General features: G+C 38.7%; 1 protein-coding gene across 1 annotated transcript; it reads right to left on the bottom strand.

Moving 5' to 3' along the window:
- Window positions 1-4,822: 4,822 nt before the first annotated feature.
- Window positions 4,823-14,391, bottom strand: FAM240B (family with sequence similarity 240 member B). Its single transcript, XM_057719825.1, has 2 exons — window positions 14,249-14,391; window positions 4,823-4,916 (listed from the first exon to the last, which is right to left on the bottom strand). The coding sequence occupies exons 1-2, from the start codon at window positions 14,389-14,391 to the stop codon at window positions 4,823-4,825; spliced, it is 237 nt and encodes a 78-aa protein (XP_057575808.1).
- Between the last annotated feature and the right edge of the window lie 8,404 nt (window positions 14,392-22,795).

Genomic DNA, 22,795 nt, shown 5'->3' with positions numbered 1-22,795 from the left:
AAGCTGTGGTTTAAGTTCAATAAAGCCTTTTTGAGTGGCTGATCTCATCTCTAATTTGGTGCAATTTAAGATTTTTGCCATTTTCAATTTGTTTCACACAGGGTTATTAAAGAAAATGTGCTAATTAATTTTGAAATAAAAAACTGTAAGCTTAAAGGTGTTTGTTTTGAGTCACAGCATAAGGCAAATTAGTCATGTTTTGGTCTCTATATTTCATCACCTAAGACCACATTCTTATTTGTACTTTCACTCACCTTGAATGGAATGGAGATCACATAAAGGAGATCACATACTTTCCAAATCAAGCAGTTTGGATAAACATAGCTTTAACAAAGACAATCCCTAGCATCTGTAGAGTGCATTCTCCATGCTGCTGCCAGGGTTGTTTCGCTCAGCCACTAAGACAAATTCTTAGCAAGTTACTGCCCTGCTTAAAAACCTTTGATGAGTCTCCATTGCCTTTGGAGACTTTCAAGGGCCTCCCCATTTAACCCCAACCCATCTCTCCAGTTAAAAGCTCATTCCTGAGGAAGAAGGCTGTTCTCCCTCCTTCAAGGCCTGATCTTACCCTCTCTATGTGACTTCCATGCCACACCCAGGCTGGACCCTCCATATCATTTCATGTACCCATCTTATGGCCTTACCATGCTGACTCAGTTTCCACCCCTCTTTTTTTTTGTAATAAATGTATTTATTTATGTATGTATTTATTTATTGGGTCTTCAATGCTGCACATGGGATTTCTCTACTTGCAGCAAGCAGGGGCTACTCTTCATTGTGGTGTGCAGGGTCCTCTTTGTGGTGGCTTCTCTTGTTGTGTAGCATGGGCTTTAGGCACGTGGGCTTCAGTAGTTGCTGCACACAGGCTCAATAGTTGTGGCTCATGGACTTAGTTGCTCTGAGGCATGTGGAATCTTTCTGTAACAGGGATCGAACCCATGTCCCCTGCATTGGCAGGCAGATTCTTAACCACTGTGCCACCTAGGAAGTCCACCACCCCTCTTTACTGAAGTATAATTGACAAATTGTACATACTTAAGATATACAACCTGATGTTTTGATACATATATACTTTGTAAAATGATTACCACAGTCAAGCTAGTTAATATTTCCGTCATCTCACGCAGTTATTTTTGTAATTGTACGTGTGCCGAGAACACTTGAAGTCTACTCTCTTAACAAATTTCAAATATATAATATAGTATTCATAAACTACAGTGGTTGCCAGGGACTGGGGCTTGGGGGAAATGGGAAGATGGTACAAAGTTTCAGTTGTGCAGGATGACTAAGTTTTGGATATCTAGTCTATACCCCGGTGACTGACTCAGTTTTGTTTGTCTTTCTCCACTCAATCCTGTGCCCTCTGGAGAAGACATTCCCAGGTCTAACTAAGCATCAGAATCTCCTGGGCAGCTCGATAAAAACACAAGAATCCCTGAGCCCCATACCAAACCAACAGAATTAGAATCTCTGGTAGTGGAGTCCAGATATCCATAAATTTAAAAAAGTTTTCTAGGTGATTTTGACCAGGAGGCAGGCTTGGTAACCACTGCCCCAGGACAAGCTGTGTATTTTCCACAGACCCAGCCCAGTGAAAGCAAGGAATGGAACAAGGCAGAGAGCTGACGTACAAGGAGGACTCATTCTGTACCAGCTCTGCTCTAGGAATTTTTGTATCTGTGCATTTAATCTCAGCCACCTCAAGAAATAGATGATAGCAAGCCCAAGCCTATTACTATAGGCAAGAAAATCACAGCTAAAGGGGTTAGGCCCTTATGCAAGATTCCCACTGTTAACAAAACCAGCTCTGCTGTCTTTTTAAGCTCATATTCTTTTCACCTAACTCATGTTAATTAAATGTTAGTTAAAATAAGTTTACATCTATATGTTTAGAATCTCTGTGCCTTGCTCCCCTATATTCAATCAACCTGCAAGACCTTTCCACTCTATCTGCCCATCTACATTCTCTGCCATGTAGAACTTGGAAACAGCCTTCTAATTTGCCTCCTGCCATCTCCTGTCATTTCACCTCTAATCTGTTTTCCCAACTGTAGCCAAGTAATCATTAAAACTTGCACATCTGCCAAGGCCACTGCTTGTGGTAATTTTTACCACATATAAGCTTTTCATTTTTACGTAGATAAATATGCCTATTTTTACCTTTGTAGCTTTGAGATTTTCAGACTTGATAATGGGTGTTTAAGTGAGCCTTCCCTGCCCTTTAGACTTCTAATGCAAATGACAATACAGGGGTTAAGCTTTACGATGAACAAAGAGTTTGTACATATTGACGTAGGAAGGCAAACCTGAGAAGAATGAATGGGCAATAGATCTGCGTAAGTAATTCACAGATGAGGAAACTAAACTAATAAACAAACAAATGAAAAGAAACCCCCAATCATTAATGGTTAAAGAAGCAAAGTGATGTCACTCAACACCCATCATGCTAGAAAAAATTAAAAACAGCTATAATACATATTGCTGGCAGCAATGTGGGAGAAGAGCACACTTGAAAACTGCTGGTTCATAGCCTTTTCTGGGAGGTGTTTTAGTAACATTTTAAAAGTAGAAACTGCAATACTGTTTGTCTTAATTTCCCATTCCTGGGAATTAATTTACTTTCCAGCTCAAAACCACTAGAATAAAGGACTCTGTGAACAAGAGTGTTTACTGCTGCGTTGTTCACACGACAAAAACCCTGGATGTAGCATGACTGTCCATCCCTAAAAGAACTGCTGACTTTATTATGGCACATCCACATCATGGTATAATATGATCCCATTAAAAATATGTATTGGAGCTAAGCTGACCTCAAAGCATTTGTATCAGGAGCAGTCGAGTGAGGAAAGCAAGATGCAGAAAAATGTGATCTTACTCTGTAAACTGTTACCACACAAACACATTCACACAAAGTCCTTTAGATGTAGAGTGTGAGTGTGTGTTTGTGTGTGTATGTGACTGTGTGAGTGAGTGTTTGTGTGTCTGTACATGGACAGGAGGACTCACGCTAGGTAATTAACACGGGTAAGGGTTGCTGATGGTAGAGCGTGCAGAAAAAAGGGAGGGAGCAAGCCAAGACAGCAAAGACAAGGGATAAAATGTTAATAAAAACTGTAATAAAATCATATCAGCATGGATGACATGATCAAATTTATGCACTTATATAAAATTATATACACATATATGTATATACAAAATCTGAAAAAATTAAAAATGCAAATCTAAACTGTTCATTTCTCTACCTAAAATCTGTCACTGGCTTCCTACTCCCCTGTGGATCAATGCAGAATCTTTAGCTTGGGCTCCAGAGGCCTCTGCTTACATCTCCACCCTCCTATAAAACAGCTGCCCTCCTCATTCTGTGTCACAGACACGTTTCCGGGTTCTTCACCTTCCAGGACCCCTGAGTCCCCCTCTAGCCTGCAGCCCTCCTGCTCCTCTTTAGTTCTTCACACATGCTGTTTCTTTTCTTCTGCATGCCTCTTTCTCATTTTCATAGGTCTCAGCTTAAACATCAGTGTCTCGGGGGCTTTCTCTGACTCCCAGATGTGCTTAGGTATCCTGACATTTATTCCCGTGGTTCTTTGTCTTTACTAAAATTCTATTTTATTATTAGCCTATTTTCCCAAACTGTAATTTACAGATCAGATTTTCCCAGCTGTAATTTACTGCTTATTTGTTGTATCTGAATTGGATAAGAGACTGTAGCAAAGACCTAAGCATTGCACCATGGATCTCATAACTGTGAGGATGTGGAATCACCTCTCCAAACCTCTGGTCATGCTGTGGCCCTCTCAGCTATAAGGATCTCTTTCAGTTTTACAGGGGCAGCAGTTTATGCCACCACGTAGCATCCGTGAGCGCTGTGATCCCCTCCCCAGCATCGTCTATGTCATTCTCTGGGTCCCTCTGGCCATCTGTGCTGCTTGGCTACCTAGGGCTTCACACTCTGCTCCTGTCTCCAGTGAGGAATCCCTGGGTAAAGGACCAGAGGAGCCCTAGTTCCTGTGGCTGGCAGACTCCCTCCTGCTCTGTGACCATGATCCTGCTCTGGGCCCGAGAGGAGGCTGCAGTGAAAGTGACTTTAAATTCCAAGATGTGCTAAAGGCAGCTGGAGCTGATCCTTGCTATAGTATCCGAGAACTAACCATGACAGGCATGAGGGAGTTAACACAACACACACACCAGTAAGGGCACAACAACCAAGTTTATTAAGCATTATCTTGCTTTCACTGCATGTTTCTAATTAAATGTTTATTAAAAAACCCAACTTATATGAAGAGAAAATAATTTAGTTCAGTTCATTTTCAAACTATAATGCTAAAAAATTATTCTTTTCACAATAATTTATTTCTGTAAATAGTAGCATTTCTGCCATCACAAAAAAGGGGAAAGAGTAAAAAAGGTTGTATGACTATGTATTTCCAGAAGACCTGGGTAAGCCAGTTTCCCAACGAGGTCATTGCCCTTGGTAAGCTTGGATAAAATATCCAGATTTCCAAATGAGAAGAAAATGTGGAAATAAATTACATTACATGGATCTTTGAAACCTGGGAAGTGCTAACTCCAAGAGGTTTTTATATTAGAGAACCCGAGCTTCCTATCCCATTGGCGTTCATCCTGTACTCTGTGGCGGGGAGGATTGAGTTGGATAAAGACTCCCATTAGCACTGGGGAAGATTTCACATGTAAATCCCCTCACAAATGGGAGGGCAAATAGTGTCCTGCTTAGTAAGTCAACATAACTTGGGTGTTAGTTTTTTCTCCTAGAAAAGTGCCCTTGGTGCCTTGTTATCTGTGAAGTGGATGAGGCAGGAAGCTTTCAGCCCAAAGTGTTTGCCTGCTTTTCCTTCCCATCAGGATTGTCCAACATCCGCAGCCTTTTCTCCAGTCTCTGCTTCCATTCTTCTCTGAGCCTGAGGAGGGGAAACAATATACTTGGTTAGTGCATTTGTCTCCACATCTGCTGGTCCAGTGATTTTTTTTTTCCCTTCTGAAGAATATTTTTAAGAGAAACAAATGGCTTTTACAAATTAATGAAGAAGAAAATCAATAGAGTAATGAGCAGTCTAAGAACATGTAGTTTTCTCCAAAATTTATTCCTTCCTAAATTGATATGTGGATTCAGTGTAATATCAGTAAAAATCCCAGCAGGACGTTTCTGTAGCTATCAACAAACTGATTCTAAATTTTATATGGAAAGGCATATTAGCCAAAACAATTTTAAAGTAGAAGAAAGTTGGAGGACTCATACTACATGATTTTGAGGCTTAATATAAAGCTATCATCATCAAGACAGCGTAGTATCAGTGAAGGAACAAATAGATCAATGGAACAGAATAGAGAGTTTAGAAATAAATATACCAAATATAGCCAACTGATTTTTGACAAGGGACAAAAGCAACTCAGTGGAGGAAGGATAGTTTTTTTTTTCATAAGTGGTGCTGGAACATTATATATCCATATTAAAAAATGGCCTTTGAGCCACACTCCACATCTTATACAAAATTAACTAAAAATGGATCATAGATGTAAATGTAAAATATAAGATCGAGGCTTCAAGAAAAAAGTCACAAAATAATACCTTCATGACCTTGGGATAAGGAAAAAATTCTTATATACAATACAAAAAGCATGATTAATAAAAAAAGAGAAAATTTGGGACTTTATCAAAATTAAAACATTTGCTCTGTGAAAGATACTGTAAAGAGAATAAAAGAAAAACTAACAACGGAGAATATATTTGCAAGTCACGTATCTGATAAGGGACTTGCTTCCGTAGTATATAAAAATCTAAAACTCAATGATAAGAAAATAAACAATATAATGAGCATAATATTTGAACAAATGTTTTCCTAAAGAAGTTATATGGGTGGCAAATAAACACATAAAAGATGCTCAACATAATTATGAAAATACAAAATAAAACCACAATGAGGTACCGTAACTCACCTCATAGAATGACTGAAACAAAAACAAAAACAAAACCAGAACAACTCTGTCTCCCCCCACGTCCCCCAAGCAAAACCAAAAACAAACCCCCACCCCCCCAAACCAAAAAACCTTCACGACAAAACTCAAGCCCAATGTTGGCTAGGATGCTGAGTAACTGGAACTCTCTTACATTTCTATTAAAATGCAAAATGATGCAGTCAGTTTGTAAGACAGTTTGGCAGTTTCTTATACAGTTAAACATAAATTTACCATATGACCCAGTAATCTCAATCCTGAGTATTTACTCAAGAGAAATAGAAGTTTATGTTCACACAGAAATTTGTATGTGAATGTTTATAGCACTTTTATTTATAGTCACCAGAAACTGGTAATAACATAAATGTCCTTCAACGGGGGAGTGGATCACCAAATTGTGACACATCCCTACTACTGAAAAGTACTCAGCAATGAGAAGGAATGGATATACACAATTGACACATACAGCAAGAAGAATAAATTCAAGTACATTGTGCTAAGTGAAAAGAGCCAGACACAAAAGACTACATACTGTATAATTCATTTATGACATTCTGGGAAAGGTAAAACTATAAGGATGAGGAACAGATCAGTGGTTGCTATGGACTGGAAATTGGCAGAGGAGTTGACCACATAGGAGAAGCATAAGGGAATTTTTCAACGATGGAACTATTCTATATCTTCATTGTGGTGATTACATGACTCTGAGCATTTGTCAAACTCACAGATCTGTACACAAAAAGAAAAGAAATGCATGCTGCTTATGAATCAATTAAGAAAAAGAAAGTCTATAATCAAACAGGCAGAAGCTATACAAAGGCAATTTCTGAAGAAGAAATCCAGCTAGTACCTATGCATATGAAAAGATCTCAACCAAACTTGTAATTGATTAAATTCAGTTTAAAACAGTGAGATGCCATTTTCACCTGTCAGATTAACAGTGATTAAGAGTTTGACAGCACATAATGTGACTGTGGAAATTGGCATTCCCATACTCAGAGTGGAAGTTTAAATTAAAACAACCTCTTTGCAAGACAAAGAGGCTATAGCCATCAAAATTTAAAACACTCTTATCCTTTGACATAATATCTTCATTTCTATGAACTTATCTCATAATACTTATCCATGTGTGAAAAATGTATGTACAACTATTCTTATTACAACATTGTTTGTAAAGCCAGAAAATGAAAAACAACCTAAATGTCCTTCAATGTGATTGGTTAAATTAACTGTCACATCATTACAGTGGAAAACATTAAAGAAGTACTGGAAGTACCAATATAGAAAAGCTTCCAAGATAGAGTAAGTTAAAAAAGGAAGGTGTAGAACAGTGAAGATTGTATAGGTCCTATTTTGCATAAAAGTACAGCACACTTATTTATTTGCTTATTAAAACTAAAGTTTTGTGAGGAGATACATGAGAACTGTTGATGGCAGTTTTCTCTGGAGAGTTGGTCTAGGAGCTGAAGTGAGAAGGACACTAGTTTTAAAAAGTATACTCTTTGTTAGTTTCTTAAATTGGATACATCCTTTTATCCATTTGCTAGGGCTGCCATAACAAATTACCACAGACTGGTTCGCTTAAACCACAGACAGTTATTGTCTCACAGTTTTGGAGGATGAAAGTTCGAGATCAAGGTGTCCACAGGTTTGATTTTTCCCAAGGCCACTTCTCCTTCTGTGTATGTGTGTCCCTGGTGTCTCTTTGTGTATCATAACCTCTTCTTATAAGGACAGCAGTTACTTGGATTGGGGCCCACCCTAAAAGGTCTCATTTTAACTGTCACCTTTTTTAAAGGCCTTATCTCCAAATACAGTCACATTCTGAGGTACCGGGGGTTACGATGTCCATATATGAATTTGGGGGACACAATTCATAACATTGCTAAAGCAATGCATGATTATTATGGATAAATTAGAATATTTAGTAATGAATAAGGAAAAATTGAATTCAACCTTAATTGTTCACTCTTGAAAATAACCCTAAAATGAGTATGGTAATACTTAATGCTCTTTTCATATACTCGTCTACTTTCTTCGAAGAGACTCCCGTAGGTGAATAGCTAGAGGGTATAAATATTTTGAAAACTCTAGGCACCTATCACCAAACTGACTCCAGGGAACTTCTTACTCAAAACTCTGCTCAATTATGGACCCAAGGAAGAATGGAAAGAATTTGGCCTGTTGGCCTGTTGTCTGGTGGTGGTGGTTGTTGCTTAAGCACATTAGCAACCAAGGATCGAAAGGTGAAATAGTGCGAGAATTGGGGACATGGAGGAATAATGTTTAGACACTGGTTATCATCCTCATTCCACCTCGACTTTAAATAGAATGAATGACATAGAAATATAGTTTGCTGGTTTGAAAGGGGAGATAAAACGCAACTGCTGCACTCCCATTAGCGGCCAGCTGCCTCGCACACAGGTCTGTGCAACACTTTTCTTGAGAAGTGATGATTTATTGAGCTTATGTGACCTTCTACTGAGGTCCACCTCTTAGTTACTTTAATAATTATATTTCCTCATTATGGTTATCTTGTTATTTTACTTGTAATCAACCTCTCCAACCTGGGGAATATCCAAGCTCACGAGTTCCCCTTGTGAAACATCTCTGAAAGGCTTGTAACTAAACCTGCCTCCGAATGAACATGACTTTTGTCACCTGGGGTCTTTCAAAGCTCACTAATAAGGGTTGCTGCCTGTGTGTTTCATCAAACTTTAGGGACATAATATAATGTGGATTCATCATTAATTAAAGGGGCTTTAACTTTCCCTTGGTGTGGTGTGCATGAAAATGTGTGGCTCAGAAATCCTGCTGGCCACCTGCCTGTTCTTGTAAATAACATTTTATCAGAACACAGCGCTGCCCATTTGTTGACATATTGTCTGTGACTGTTTTCACAAGATGGCAGAATTGAATAGTTGCAACACAGAGCACATGACCACAAAGCCCCAAATATTTACTACTTTGTCCTTTATAAAAAATATTTGCTGATGCCGCATCTAGATTTAAGAAAGTGATGGAGAAAATCTTAATAATGCAGATTAAACTTAGAAGTGTGCCCTGTCTTCTGTAACTATTGTATTGTGAATGGCAAAAAAAAAAAAAGAAAGTGGAAAAGCTCCTCCAGCACTAGAAAACTATCATCCTTAACAATCAGACTTTGCTGAATTGCATAGTAATTAACCATTTATTCATTGTCTGATTTTATCAAATCATGGCTGAATTGCAACTATAGGTTGGCCATAGAGACAAAAGGTTGGCAAAAAACAATAGAGGGATGCTGTGAGAATTAGTTGGCTATATGAAATGTGTAACAGAGCATTGCATGTTTTCTTATTATTTGTAAAGTCTGTGTTACACATCTTTATACACGTAAAATTTATAATAAGCTTACGTACATATATATGTGTATACATTTTTTCCACAGAGAGCCAGTTGTTAAATGCACACCATAACTTGCTTCCCATTTTTCTCTCACGGGTGCTTCCCCCAATCAATCTTACACCCATCTAATTTCATCTTGCCCTCTGATTCTTAGAGGACCCAAATTAATACATTTGGGATGGTTAATTTATTCTAGGAACAGAATGTAGGAAATGGTAAGGGAGGGGCCTCACGTTAGCGTGCTGGTCTAACACCAGAGAGAGAAGGCAGGAATGATTGGGTAGGAAGAGCCCTGAACCACAGCATAGTTCTGAGAAAGCTCAGCTGAGCTGATGAGGAGTCCCTGAGTAAAAGTTTCCTGGCGGAGAAGTTCTGTCACGCAGGAATTTCCCAGGACTAGTTACCCTGTCATGCCCAGTCATTGGCAAGAAGCAGTCAGGGGTAAATGTGGCCTCAGCTCAAATAATGACAGATCCAGAAGGCAGAGCTAGGGCACTTAGTCAGCTTTCTCTCCATTGCAAGTTTAGAGCACTTCTGTGGCTACCCTAATATGTGAAGAAGACTGGTAAACTAATAATCCCTGTCATCACGGAATTTATGGTTTATTGAGTCCTTGATCTCCCAATTCAGATTTCAACACTATCATCATAATCTCTGAGATTTGTTTTAATACAAAAGGTCAGATGATGCTTTTGCTGCCCCTATTCTTATGTAGTAATGAACATTCCTTTACAGTTTTTCCATAGTAGGGAGGGGTGGGCCTGATTCTGGTTCCCTTTGACCTTCAGCTCACCAGCTGGACCTGGTGGTGTGGCAGCCTCAGCATACTGATCTGAAAACTCAGTTTACCAGCCACATACCTCACCCCCTCAGCCCCCTGGTTTGAATGAAAAAAAAACTAAAATTTTCCTCACTGGTTATTTTTTGTAGACTAAATCTTATAAAAAGTTTGAAATGATGATTTCAGCTGGCTTGGAGATTGTGAGTTGGGTGTTTTGTTATCCGCTTCTGAAAGCATCCTGATTGACATGACTGTTAAGCAGGAATCAAAGCAGAGGGAGGTGCGTGGTCTTGGGGTGAGGCCTGATAAACCCCTCTCTCCACTCAAGTCCACCAGATTTAATGTGTACTCGATACTGTGAGCTCTGCTAAATTCTGAAGAGATATTTTGAAGTCATTCTTCTTGCATTAAAGCCACTTTTTTCGTATCAGCATTGTACAGTTACTCAGTTATAGTTACAGGCTGGTTATTTAGGCTTAGGTGTTCATATAATTTGTCATCTAAATTGAGATACTTTGGAAAATAAAAGGAAGCACAATCCATAATTAGAACAAGATGATATGTACGTACACCTGGACGATCCCAATACACCAGGAGATTTGTTCATTTTACCTACAGTACACTTGAATTCTCTCAAATCGCCTCAATTAGTTATTTGCAAACAGTTTTCAACTTTTCCAGGGGACTGACGCCTGCTGTGTTCCTTCTTTCTAGCCAGACTCAGAGAGAGTAAGAGGATTTCTAGTTCTGAGATCACCCACTTCGCCTTGTGATCTCACCTCCGGGGCCTCTTCCACACACGTGTGTTCCCAGGGAAAATGGATTCTCTGCAGCTCTGGCTGCATTCCTCTCAGTCAGTGAACCACCCAGCTTTGGCACAAGGCCCTGCTGGTTAGCACAGTTGAGGAACGTAAGACATTACTGGCTCTATTCTACTACCAGCAAAGGCATTGGTGGAAACTTTTGAGGGTTTTGTTTGTTTTGTTTTTGTTTTTCTTTTCTACTGTTCCTTTAGAACATTTCTCGATTGCACAGTGGCTTGAATTTGCCGCTTTTGTAAATGGAGGATAAAATAAAAAAAGGTGCCAGTGTTAATTGTGTGTCTCAGAGTAAGCACTTACGTGTATGCATTTTAGAAAGCCGCAGCCTCGGGTGAAATAGGGACCCAAGGGTTTATGCCATTCATTTGTTTGGTCAAGCGTATGCTGGAAGATAATTATTCTAGGACAATGTTTCAAACTGTATGCTTACATAAGCAATATTTAAGCAAATATTCTGACATTCTGGTTTCTGTTTGAAAATAGTTGTATTCTTTCTGTGCAACTTGGCTCATCTGCGATCTGTTTTTTGTTTTGTTTTTATTTTTTAACAAAAATAATAACAAAACCACTGTGTTGTCATTCATTGTTTACCAAATTAAGAATGCTTTTTGAGTTTTATATTCTCAGTGATAGGGGCAACAGCGCTGGTAAGTGAGACTCAAGAACAGAGGAGGAGACCACAGAAGCTGCCTCTACTCCCCCAGCGCCTGCGGGTTTTCCTCTTCTCTGAGAGATGCAACAGCTCTGTCTCCATCTTCAAACATTTATTTGGGGGAGACAACGATAAAACGTTTCATTGTGAGCACATTTTTAAGATTTATTCTCTTGGCTATGGAAGGAAGAGAAAACTGCTCCAAACTCTGAAGGGAGTCTTTTCGGGGTCACATGAGAGCCTGGATAATTAATGCATTTGTTCCATGGGCCATTTACAAATGGTTGCGTTTGGGGGGAGGGTTATTTATTTATTTATTTATTTATTTATTTATTTAATTGGCTCTGTTGGGTCTTTTTTGCTGTGCGCTGGCTTTTTTTAGTTGCGGTGAGTGGGGGCTACTCTTCGTTGTGCGCGGGCTTCTCAGTGGCGTGGCTTCTCTTGCTGCGGAGCATGGGCTCTCGGCATGTGGGCTTCAGTAGTTGCAGCACATGGGCTCAATAGTTGTGGCTCATGGGCTCTAAAGCACAGGCTCAATAGTTGTGGTGCATGGGCTTAGTTGCTCTGCAGCATGTGGGATCTTCCTGGAGCAGGGATTGAACCCGGTTCCCCTGCATTGGCAGGTGGATTCTTAACCACTGCGCCACCTAGGAAGCCCCAAATGGTTGCTTTTTAAATAATGTTTTTCCTAATTATAATATGACACAGTGTCATTGTAGAAACTTCGGTAAAAACAGGAGAACACACACACACACAAAATTTGCCATTCCACCAGTCAAAAATAACCCTCTCAATATCTTAGAGTTTTTCCTTCTAATCTTTCCCTATACATATGGATAAATTGTTTCTATATATTAAAAAAAGTCAGATCGTATTGCAAATTTTGCTCTTAATCCCACACCCCAGGGCTTCTGGAAAGGAAGATGCAGTATAGGGCTCATGTGAGGATCTGGCTCCCGGTGGGCTTGTGGGCCAGGGCTGGGGGATGAAGATGGCAGGGACCATACAACTGACTCTTCTTGCTCTCCTGGACTCTTTGGGACCGGATTCTCTAGCATGTAACTCTTTTAGCATGAAGAAAAACCTGGTTTTGCTTTCTGAACAAGTGGGAATGTAACTGGAATGATGGCAGAGCTCTTCTCTGGGTATAGCGAGAGGGTATTTCCCCTCAGGGGCTGAAGAAAGGTTTTTGGAAGTTAATGTTGGTGCAACACGTATGAATTAAACATGTTTTTAACTCCGCATACTCAGAAACATGGAGGCACATGCCCTGCTGTCCAGCGGAACACACAGATGCCATTCCACTTGTGAGTGGGCATCTTAGCAACAGACAGCCTGGCTGGGCTGTTCCTATTTTAGGGACAGAGAACCCAGACAGTCCCTGAAAAGTTGAGCAGATCCATCTGCTCCAAGGCACTACATGTGTGAAGGCAGGTGCTGCCCTTTCAGTCAGAGTGATGTTGACACGTGACACATCTTCTCCCATAAATAAATGTCCCCCTCTCAGCGGACTCCTTTGGCTAGAACAACAAGTTCAGCTGCCTGTGAGGGGAAGACCACATTATTCTTCCCCCAAGAATTTTAGTATGTATCATATCAGACGTGGGATCTTTCACACTTACACACTTATACACATCTGTTGACCTAACTCTGAAATTTAGTGTAACCTTGTGTGTTGGGGATTGCAACAGAGGTGGGGTGAGGAAGAGATTTATTTTTCAGTTCATTAAGGTATAAATAACAGAAGTTCATTTTTGCTGATACCAAAGAAAGCTTGTTCATATCTATAAGTCATTGGATCTCAATCAGGGGAAACTTTGCCTTCCAGGGGACATTTGGCAATGTCAGGGGGGAGGTGAGTCCTACCAGCATCTAATGTTTTGAGGGATATTGCTAAACATCTTACAAAGCACAGGACAGCTGTCCCACTAACAAAGAATTATAAGGCCCTAAATGTCAGTAGTGCTGAGGTTCCGAAACCCTGATATAGATTGTGGCGAGACTAAATGAGTAGATCAATTAATTATGTCTTTAATTTTCTGTATTTTGTGATGTTTTGACATCTTAAAAACTTCCTGGCTGCCCTTCCCATGGCCATCCCTTTCTTCTGCATGTCAACCAATCCTGAGTCCGTGGCCCCAACCACCTCCTTATCTAACTCTTACACATAAAGGCATATTTCCTCTGCCTTATATCATCCCAGGGCCAGGCCAGGCACCAGACAACTAGAGACCATCCCTAAATCCCAAAACCCTCGGGAACTATTCAAACTAGCCAGTCCTCAGCTGTTTATTCTGCCTTGCCTTGCCTTTTCCTCAGAAACTCCAATAAAAGCTCTGGCTTAGACATTCCCCTTGCTTTTGTCTTCTGCCACCTGGCCAAAACCTGGTGCTTCTCCTGTGGCCCTGCATGGCATGCAGTGATACTCTCTCTGAAAGCTGTGCGGATGATAAATGTCCTCCTTCTAAGCCTCGTTCTCCTTTTGTCTTGTGGCTGCACTGACTTGACCATACCACCTCCAATATTTGCATTATTAGAACAGTGGGTAATGAAAACAATTCAGTTTCCCCATCTTCACATGTGATATATTTCTGGGAAAATCCACTCCTAAAAATAGTGAAGAAACAATCCACGTACTTTCTCAGAGCACTCCTTCCCTTACGGTCTTCCTCCAGTTCCCGGTAACAAGTCTGTTTGCTAATTTCCTTCTCCCAGAAGCTTTTGAGCTCATGACAAGTTTCACAGCAGAAGACTTCTCGACGGATGTATTGATTGTTCATCCTCTAAAAATAAAAGAAAAACAAATTCAAGTACTTCAAATAAAGCCGTTCTAATTTTGGAGTGATGAAAGATGAGTTTGAACCCATACGCTGCCGTTTACACTTTTGGGGCCTGTAGACAAATCACACAGTCACTATAATTTTGTTTGTCAACTGCAAACGGAGGTAATAATGGTTAATGCCAGAATATATTGTGAAAATTTTTGAAATAAACAAAAATACAAAGGATGTCTAATAACCCTTCCATATTATCTGATTCTACAAGGTCCTGCCTCTTTCATGTCTTTGAGTTATTTTACAACTCTGTAAGTTATATGAAAATATATAGTAATACAAATGATTTTTGAACATAGATATTCAAATATATTTTGTCCAGTGGAATGTAATCAGTATCCCTGTGAATATCAACCAATTTTCACCTACTTATAAATTCATTTCAATATTCTTGATTGCCTATATATGTGTTTTCTAATTCTCCTTGAACCAGTTCATAGTATCTTACAAGTTTTCTCATTAATTATAATAAGTTAAGTAAAATATTTGATACTAGTTCATTTTATATTTGTATGAAAGTCATGATTTTAACTTAAAAAGTTATCCTTTGACAGTTACTTCATAAGTGTGTGTGTGTGTGTGTGTGTGTGTGGTGTGTAGAACGAGACAGTGTATATAAAGCTCTAAACAGAATGCATGTCAAATAATAGGCACCCAACAAATGTTATGCTCTTTCCATCCTTCCTCATGGAATAACAATTACGTCTACCATTTATTGAGCGTATAATGTGTAATAGGCATTTCTTACACACTGTCCAACTTGATGTTCAATAAAACTCTGTGAGATGGGTGATTCTGAACTCATGGTTCAGATAAGGAAACTGAGAGACAGAATTTGCCTATAGCCTCATAACTGAACATGAAAGAGCAGAAATTTGGATCTAGAGTCTGTCCATCTTCAGAGTGGATGCCGTCTCGTCTATCAATTCTAATCACAAGAAATGCTGACTGTATTTGGAATTATACATGTTTAATACTAAAAAACATTTACTTTTTACCTAAATATTGCCCATTTTCCAAATCTCAGTGGCTCTGGTGGGCAGATAGACACAAAGGACTGCAAAACAAATCTTTTTCTGCCTGCTGGTAACTGCCTGCTCAGGGAAGAACTTTGTCCCTGGCCGGAGGTTAGAAAGCACCTGGACCTTCACTTCTTTGCTATAGAGTCCCAGTGATTCCATGCAAGATGGATTGCCTGCGGCGGGGCAGCCTGGAGGACTGGAGGTGAGAGAAGTTTAGAAAAGCTTTCAGGGAATAAATAACACATTTGTTACTTTATATTTATAATATAGAATGGTAATTCTATATTATAGAAGTATAATATTTTATACTATAGAACATTCAATTTATAATATAGGATTATTTATAATACAGAATTATATAGAATATTTGATTTATATTCTATTTATAATAACAGACTGACACCTGTACCAGAGCGGTGGCAAGACCTTCCCGCTTTGGAGGGATGTATAAAGTCCTAATGTAGGAAGAAGCTTGGTTTTCTGGAACTGAAGGCAGCTTTGAGTATTCTATAAAGATTTTTTAAAAGTCCACTCCTATTTTTCCCCCTAGACACATCTTCTAGTCATCTGATCATTTTTGTAGCCCCACTAACTTGGCCAAAACTGTGCCAGGAGCATGTGGGAGGGTGCTGTACCCTGGAGTCTCTCCAGGTTTTCTCTGAGCCTGAGCTCTGAAGAGTGGAGCAGGGCCCATCCTGCAGCCCGATGGGAGTGCATGCTCTGTCTTATAGGGCATATTTCCCATTTATTTTCTACCCTTGGCTAATGGATTCAGTGCACAGATTTCTAAAAAATTCCTAGTCACTAGACATTGAAAGAGTTGTTAACAAACGTATATGTCAGATTTTAAAAAGTATATATCATATTTTAAATTTTCATTCATAGAACTAGAGTATAGAATGTGTGCAATTAGGTTTCCTGTGAATTTCAAGCTGCAGGGGTGTCTAAGGCCCTAACCCTTTAGCAAATCTCTTGGTGATGCTTCACACTTACATCATTTAGGATGCTATATTTGGGGATCCTTGTGGTCAGATCTTGTAATCACATTCACTAAGTGATGCCCAATATGTTTAAGAAGTGATTATCTTACTAAAGTTGACAGCTGCCACTCTGCTAAAGACTGGACTCAATCCTACCATGTTACTTCATAACTGAACTGCTTGCTTTGCTGGAAACTGCTGGGAAACTTGAACTTCAGCACTTAGGATCATGACAACTTCTATAGGAGGAAATGCATTTTGTTTTAGATGAGCTATGCCACCCCAGCTCCTTTTTTTTTTAACTTGTTTTACATTGGTTGCATCATACACTGTGCTGTGGGAACAGCATGGTAGTAGCTGGTATCCTCTCCTTTGTACCCTCAAGAAACAGAATGGACAGTAACTTTAGAAAAGCATTTTTAAGGAAAATATCAAAATGAGGCAGGGAACAGAAAATAAAATGTGTCTAGTTTCCCCTTAGGGGTACTCGTGGGAAACCCAAGCACTGATAGTTATTTTCTCTGCACCTTCACTTGGTCCATCAACTATGTATGTGGTGCTGCCCCTGGAGGGGCTCTAGTGAGAGTGAAAAGCCATTACTCTCCCAAGTTGTTCTCTGAGTGGGGTCAGGAAGAAGGGAAAACCACTGTGATCTTCTGTGGGATGGATCAGTGATGCTTTTATAGTCACAGAAATAAGAAATGCTAAGGAATGTCCAGACACATAAACCCATCAGGTAGCTGAAAGCTCCCGAGTCACTTTTAAAGATTTTTGAGAATAAGATCCTATTTTTTTACTGAGGAAATTTTCAAACTCAGGTGTCTCCATTATGTTCTTGTGAAATTGATTTTTTTAAAATAAATCCAAGTTTAGATCTTTACACTCATCCCTTCTAAATTTCAACTTGCTACTTTCATCCCATGCAGATTAGAGGGGAATAGACTGTTCTCATGAATCCGTGGGTGTGCTTTTAATATCTTTTTACTTCCCTGTAATCCTGAGATTCTGTAAGAACATAGGATAATCTCTTTTTCTTGACACCTAGATAGCTACATTTTCCTCCACCCCCAATGGCTCAAAACTCAGGAGTAGCAAATTTAAATAACTATCGTGGCCATAAATTCACATAAATGAGGTTTTTTTTTTTTTATAAGAAACACTTCGGAATAATATGTGATTTCTAACCTTTAAAAATATATATCAAGTTTACTGCATTTACCTTTTTGTTTTCCCAGTGTTGATAAAACATGCATATAGAGAAATAATAATAATAATAATTTCTCCTCTTTAAGATAAACAATAGATGCATTGGTATTGGCAACTGATAATAAACCGTGGGGTGACAAAAAAGAGTAGAAGCGAGTTCAAGTATGAAGTGAGTTTGGGCTCCCACAAAGGGACCAGAGAAAACCTGTTGCCATGTCTTTGCCTATTGGCTGGTGGGCTGCTAGTCTGTGATCTCTGGCTTATTTTTATGCTCTTTATTACTTACTGAATATCTTATTTTTCAAAACGCTTTATATCTTGCATTCATTTCTCACAACCCTAATCTTATCCACATTTGACAGAAGTGCAAAGAGGCAAGCCATTGCCCAAGATCACCTCATCTATGATGATGGAGCTGGGATTCAAACTGTGCCCAACTCCAAAGCCTGTGCTCATCCACTACCCAGGCAGCCCATCAGAAAGATGCCAGCTCATGGGAAGGGCTGGGTAATGCGAGAAGCTTATGCCCTGGTTAAATTCGTTCTGTGTGAAATGCAAATCATCAATTCTTTCTTAAGGCAGAACTAGATTATTTCCAAGATTATTTTATGATTACTGAATGAAGACAAGCTTCCCTTCTTCTCGCCAATACCTCTGTGAGAGGTGCCCACTATTATCAGTTTTATATGCATCATGAGAAAAACTAAAACATATGCACACAAACTAGAGGCACCCTCCCCCCATCCCACACAAATGCCGATTCCATCACCTGGAAATTCTGGACATTGGTGGAAGAACTGGAGGAATCAGAACAAAGTCTGCAGTTAATTTTATTGTACCAATTTTTATTTCATAGTTTCGATAAATGTATCTCATTATGTAAGATGTTAATATGAGAGAAAACTGGGTGACAGATTTGCAATTTTGTCTAAATCTGAAATGATTTCAAAATAAAAAGTTAAAAAAAGCTTTATATCAAGCACATGCATCTTCCTGACACATTGGTAGTTATGAACTATGGGCCATTCTTTCCCAGAGGAACATTTTCAATGAGCTCAGAATTAACCCCTCCAGGAACACAGCTCTACCTGAGTCATGGAAAGAGCACTGAAATACGAGTTAGGAGACCTCTACATTCCACTTTGGTGAGTTACTTGCAGGTCTGTTTTCTCATCTGTAAAATGGAACAATACATACTTTCACAAGATTAAATGAGTTTTCAACTGAAAAAGCTGCTGTGATAAGTATTTAGCACCTGACACAGTAAGTGCTTAATAAAATCCCGGGTTGTCTAGTTCACATCTAGAATGTTGATTGCCTACAAATCAAGGGCCACAGACTCAGAAGCCTGCAGGGCCCAGGTGCATTTAGACAGCTCTGTAACAAATTCTAGAATGTGTGGCCCATTTAAAGGAGACACTGTCACTCAGCTCAAACTGACTATTGCCAGCAGAGCTTGGTCCCAGTGTGGCCAAAAGTTTTTCAAGAGAAGCTAAAAGTTCTGATTTTTAAAAATGTGTAATCTCCTTATTTTTAAAATGTTGATAATGAATGTAAGACATTTTAAAGCATTGTATGAACATCAGAAAATGTCTGTTGTCTAGAATTGGTCTTCTGCTCACCAGTTTCTGAGTCCTACGTGGTCTAATGGGAAAAGGAGGAAATAGTGAGTATGGCTGACAAGGACAGCAAACACAGTTGGCGTACTTGGTGGTGGTATTGAAGGAGATAAGACACCTGAGACCAAAATATGGAGACTTAGAGCAGCATTCGCTTTCCTGTTTCTTCCTGAGTATTGTAGGTCTGTTTAAAATTTTTTTTCCCTTTTGTTGGCATGGTCCATATATTTGGAGTAATATATGAAAATTATTGCATGCCATAATTTATTCAATCTTTCTTGTCAGAAAATCCCCCAAATAATTTGTTGAAGTTTTACACTATTAGCAAAGATGCCTCTTAAAGAATGTGAAAATATAGTAGTACACAGCAAAACATTTCAAAAAGTACTGAAGGATACAAAACTCAGAGTCTTCTCTTTCCTTGCTACTGCCAGAAACACTTCCCAATGATATTCACTGTTAATGATATTTCTATTTCTATTTTAATGAAACCACATGTGTGCATGTTTTTTGCAAGTAGAACCATTCTATATACATTGTTCTGCATTTTTCTTTATTCACTTCAAAAAATATTTCCTTATCAACCTGTATTGTTTTCCATGGTCTCCATTTTTAATGGATGTGGCGGGATTTATTTAAGCATTCTTGTATTGATGGACATTAAATTAATTTCTATTTGGATCTATTACAAAAAAATTGCAGAGTGAATCATACATTTGTTCACAAATATATATGGAGCATAAACTCCTAGAAGCATAAGTGCAGGTCAAAGACTATGTATTATTAAATGTTGAATGTATAATTCCATGTTGCCCTCTACAATTATGGGAGTGTTGGAACATTTATGGACTTAGAAAATCCTCTTATGTACTAGCCAACTCTAGTCTAGTCTCCACTAGGGCAGAAAATACCAGACTGTCAATGTATTCAGCTCTTAGTGGAAAGACAAAAGCACAGCTTCTGGTCTTGTACTCAGGAGAACATATGTGAACGTTCCACCCCAAGATAGACCCTGGAAAGTAGTTGGCACTCCAAAAGTATTTGTTGAATTAATGGATAAATAAATCATGGCAGTGCCAATATAGAGTCAGCATGTGTTTTAATTAAATTGTGCTCAAACATAAAAAGAACTCATCATTTAAACAAATAAACATAAATTTGAACAAGTTTTATTGCATTCTTGTGCTAATAGGAAAGAAACATAGTCTGAGGTAATTAAAAAGAAATGTTCAAAGTTCTCACAGTAGTCAGTTATTCCAAACGGCCAATTATTAATTTCTATTTCTTTTATTTTCTTGGATGATATGTGGCCTAAAGTTATCTCAACCATGTTATGATTAACATACTTATTTCTTAAATACATAGTTAAATGCTTTTTATTTTATGAGTTTCTTTCACTTTGTTTACAGAGTTTCGTTTTAGATTTTGGCAAAGATACTTCACTTCAGTTGCCTCATCTGTGAATTGAGCTGTTTGGCCATAGATTCATCAAAGTTCCTTCTGGCTTTATAGTCAGGGAAATCAATTGTCATCAGGTTCAAGGGAATAATCTGTACCTTCAGCATTATAGGAGATTTGTATTTCAGTTTATATCTTCCAATTGAGTATGTCTGGTTGCCTTACACATATGTGAAGGGCAAATATCAATGATTAGATAAAGGGGGACTTTAGCAATTCTTTGATAAAAGAGCAGTTCTGTTTCTCTGCATCTCCACAGCAAAGTACTTTTTAACTGAAGTTTATATCTATTAAAAGAATTAGGTTTATTTGCAGCAACTCATTACTATCTGGAGAAGTCATAATTCCTTTAGCAATTTTTAAATTTACTAATTAACTTACACTGAAAGAGTACTAGAACTCCCTTGAAATAAATATCAGTTTAATCAAATAACATTTATTGAACCTTGATTTTATGTGAGGCTCAAGCACTTAATGTCATTTCATGAGGAGCTAGGTAATGGTCAATTATATAAACTAAAACAAAAGAAAATTCTACAGTTTAATTTCCCAAGTCCCAGGTAATTCAATCTAGTAAAAAAAAAAAACTCAAATTAAAGATGAATTCTCTTGACCTTCAGGTTTCTGAGAAGACTCCATGATTCTGGCACCCATAATGAATGTTTCCTTGGGACTAAGGTATCCATTAATCAGCATGAGATGCATTATGTATTTTATGTAATCTTAAGAGAGCCTTGCTCAGTGAGATAAAAAACTGATTTCTGTTTTGTTTTGTTTTTTCACATTCTTTAACTTGAAATTCATGCATAACTGACATGTAGAAATCAGAGATGGAAAAATTCTATTGGCCTTTCTAACTCTATTTCCATACTGGTTCAGGGTGGGGTGTTCAAAGTGAGGGGAAAAAATGAGTCCAAGTGGCCACAAAGGACATGTATAAATATTGGGACTCAACTCCCAGTCCTAGATATAAGCTGTTCCCACACCAGAGACACAAAGCTGAACACACTGTACCTTAAAGATGAATTTGCAGGTGAACTGATATCCTGCAGGGGTGTGAAGGAAGGCAGGTCTCACAGTCCCACTCCTGGAGCCTCAGCTCTGATTTATGAAGGCCACAGGTGCTGTCCTGAAATCTCATTGTTACAGTCCTTTATAAATGGAGTGGTGGCGTTACAGAAATCCCTCAGCATTTCAAGGTCATTTGAACCAAATTAGTAGCAGAATCAGACAATATCTTTCCAGGGACTTTGTAGCCTTCCCTTGTGGTGAAAGATGGCTCTAAACAAATTCCATCTCTTGCTACACTGCCCACCCCAGGGCAGGGGAGCTTCTGTTTTGGCAGATCCCACAAGTGCCATGACTTGGCCTGAACCAAAAGAGATGATTGAGAACATGGACTGGATTATCCATGTGCTCTGTTCCTCTGAGACTTGTGAAAAGCTATTCTCTGCCCCTGTGTGCAAAGGGGACTGGAATGGAGGGACAAGTCACTATTGGGTGTAATATTACAGGAAGACTTAGAGAGGCATCTTGTTCTTTGGAGCCATTAATCCTTGAATGGAATCTGGTGATGACATATCACGGTCTGCTTAGTTCTCTACCAGTTGAAGCAGGAATTGACCCCTGGTGAGTGTTTTCCAATAAAATGCATCCAAGTGAGATGACTTCTCATTTTAGAGTGGCTCTTATCCCCTTTTGGAGGAGCACATTTTGTCCTTAGGAAAAACATTTAGAATACTCACTCCTCTGATAACAAAAATAGCTCTAGTTTTCATTAAATCCTTCTATTATGCTACTAATTGCATGCTCATTACTTGGTTCAGTGGTTTATAACTGTATAACTTACATTACATGTGACAACTTTATCTAAGATTGATGTTCAAATTTTGTCTTATTGAAGTGGCAATATTTAATATTGAGTCTATGAAAGTACTTTAATAAGCCTGTTTACTTTAAACTCAATGCCTACTTAAATAGCAGAACCAAATTTTACAGGTGAAAACTTTTTTTCATAAGGAGAGAGAGGAGTTAATTCTCAAACCATTTTGTAGGATACCACCTA

This window comes from Hippopotamus amphibius, chromosome 2 (assembly GCF_030028045.1).
Source record: "Hippopotamus amphibius kiboko isolate mHipAmp2 chromosome 2, mHipAmp2.hap2, whole genome shotgun sequence".
NCBI lineage: Eukaryota > Metazoa > Chordata > Mammalia > Artiodactyla > Hippopotamidae > Hippopotamus > Hippopotamus amphibius.
This window is presented reverse-complemented; position numbering and strand designations above follow the sequence as displayed.

Excerpts from the sequence above, each read along its gene's own strand:
- FAM240B (XM_057719825.1), bottom strand. The coding sequence starts at position 14,391 with ATGAACAATCAATACATCCGTCGAGAAGTCTTCTGCTGTGAAACTTGT. Across the intron at positions 4,917-14,248 it reads GGAAGGAGTGCTCTGAGAAA|GCTCAGAGAAGAATGGAAGC; the intron begins GTACGTGGATTG and ends TCCCCTCCTCAG.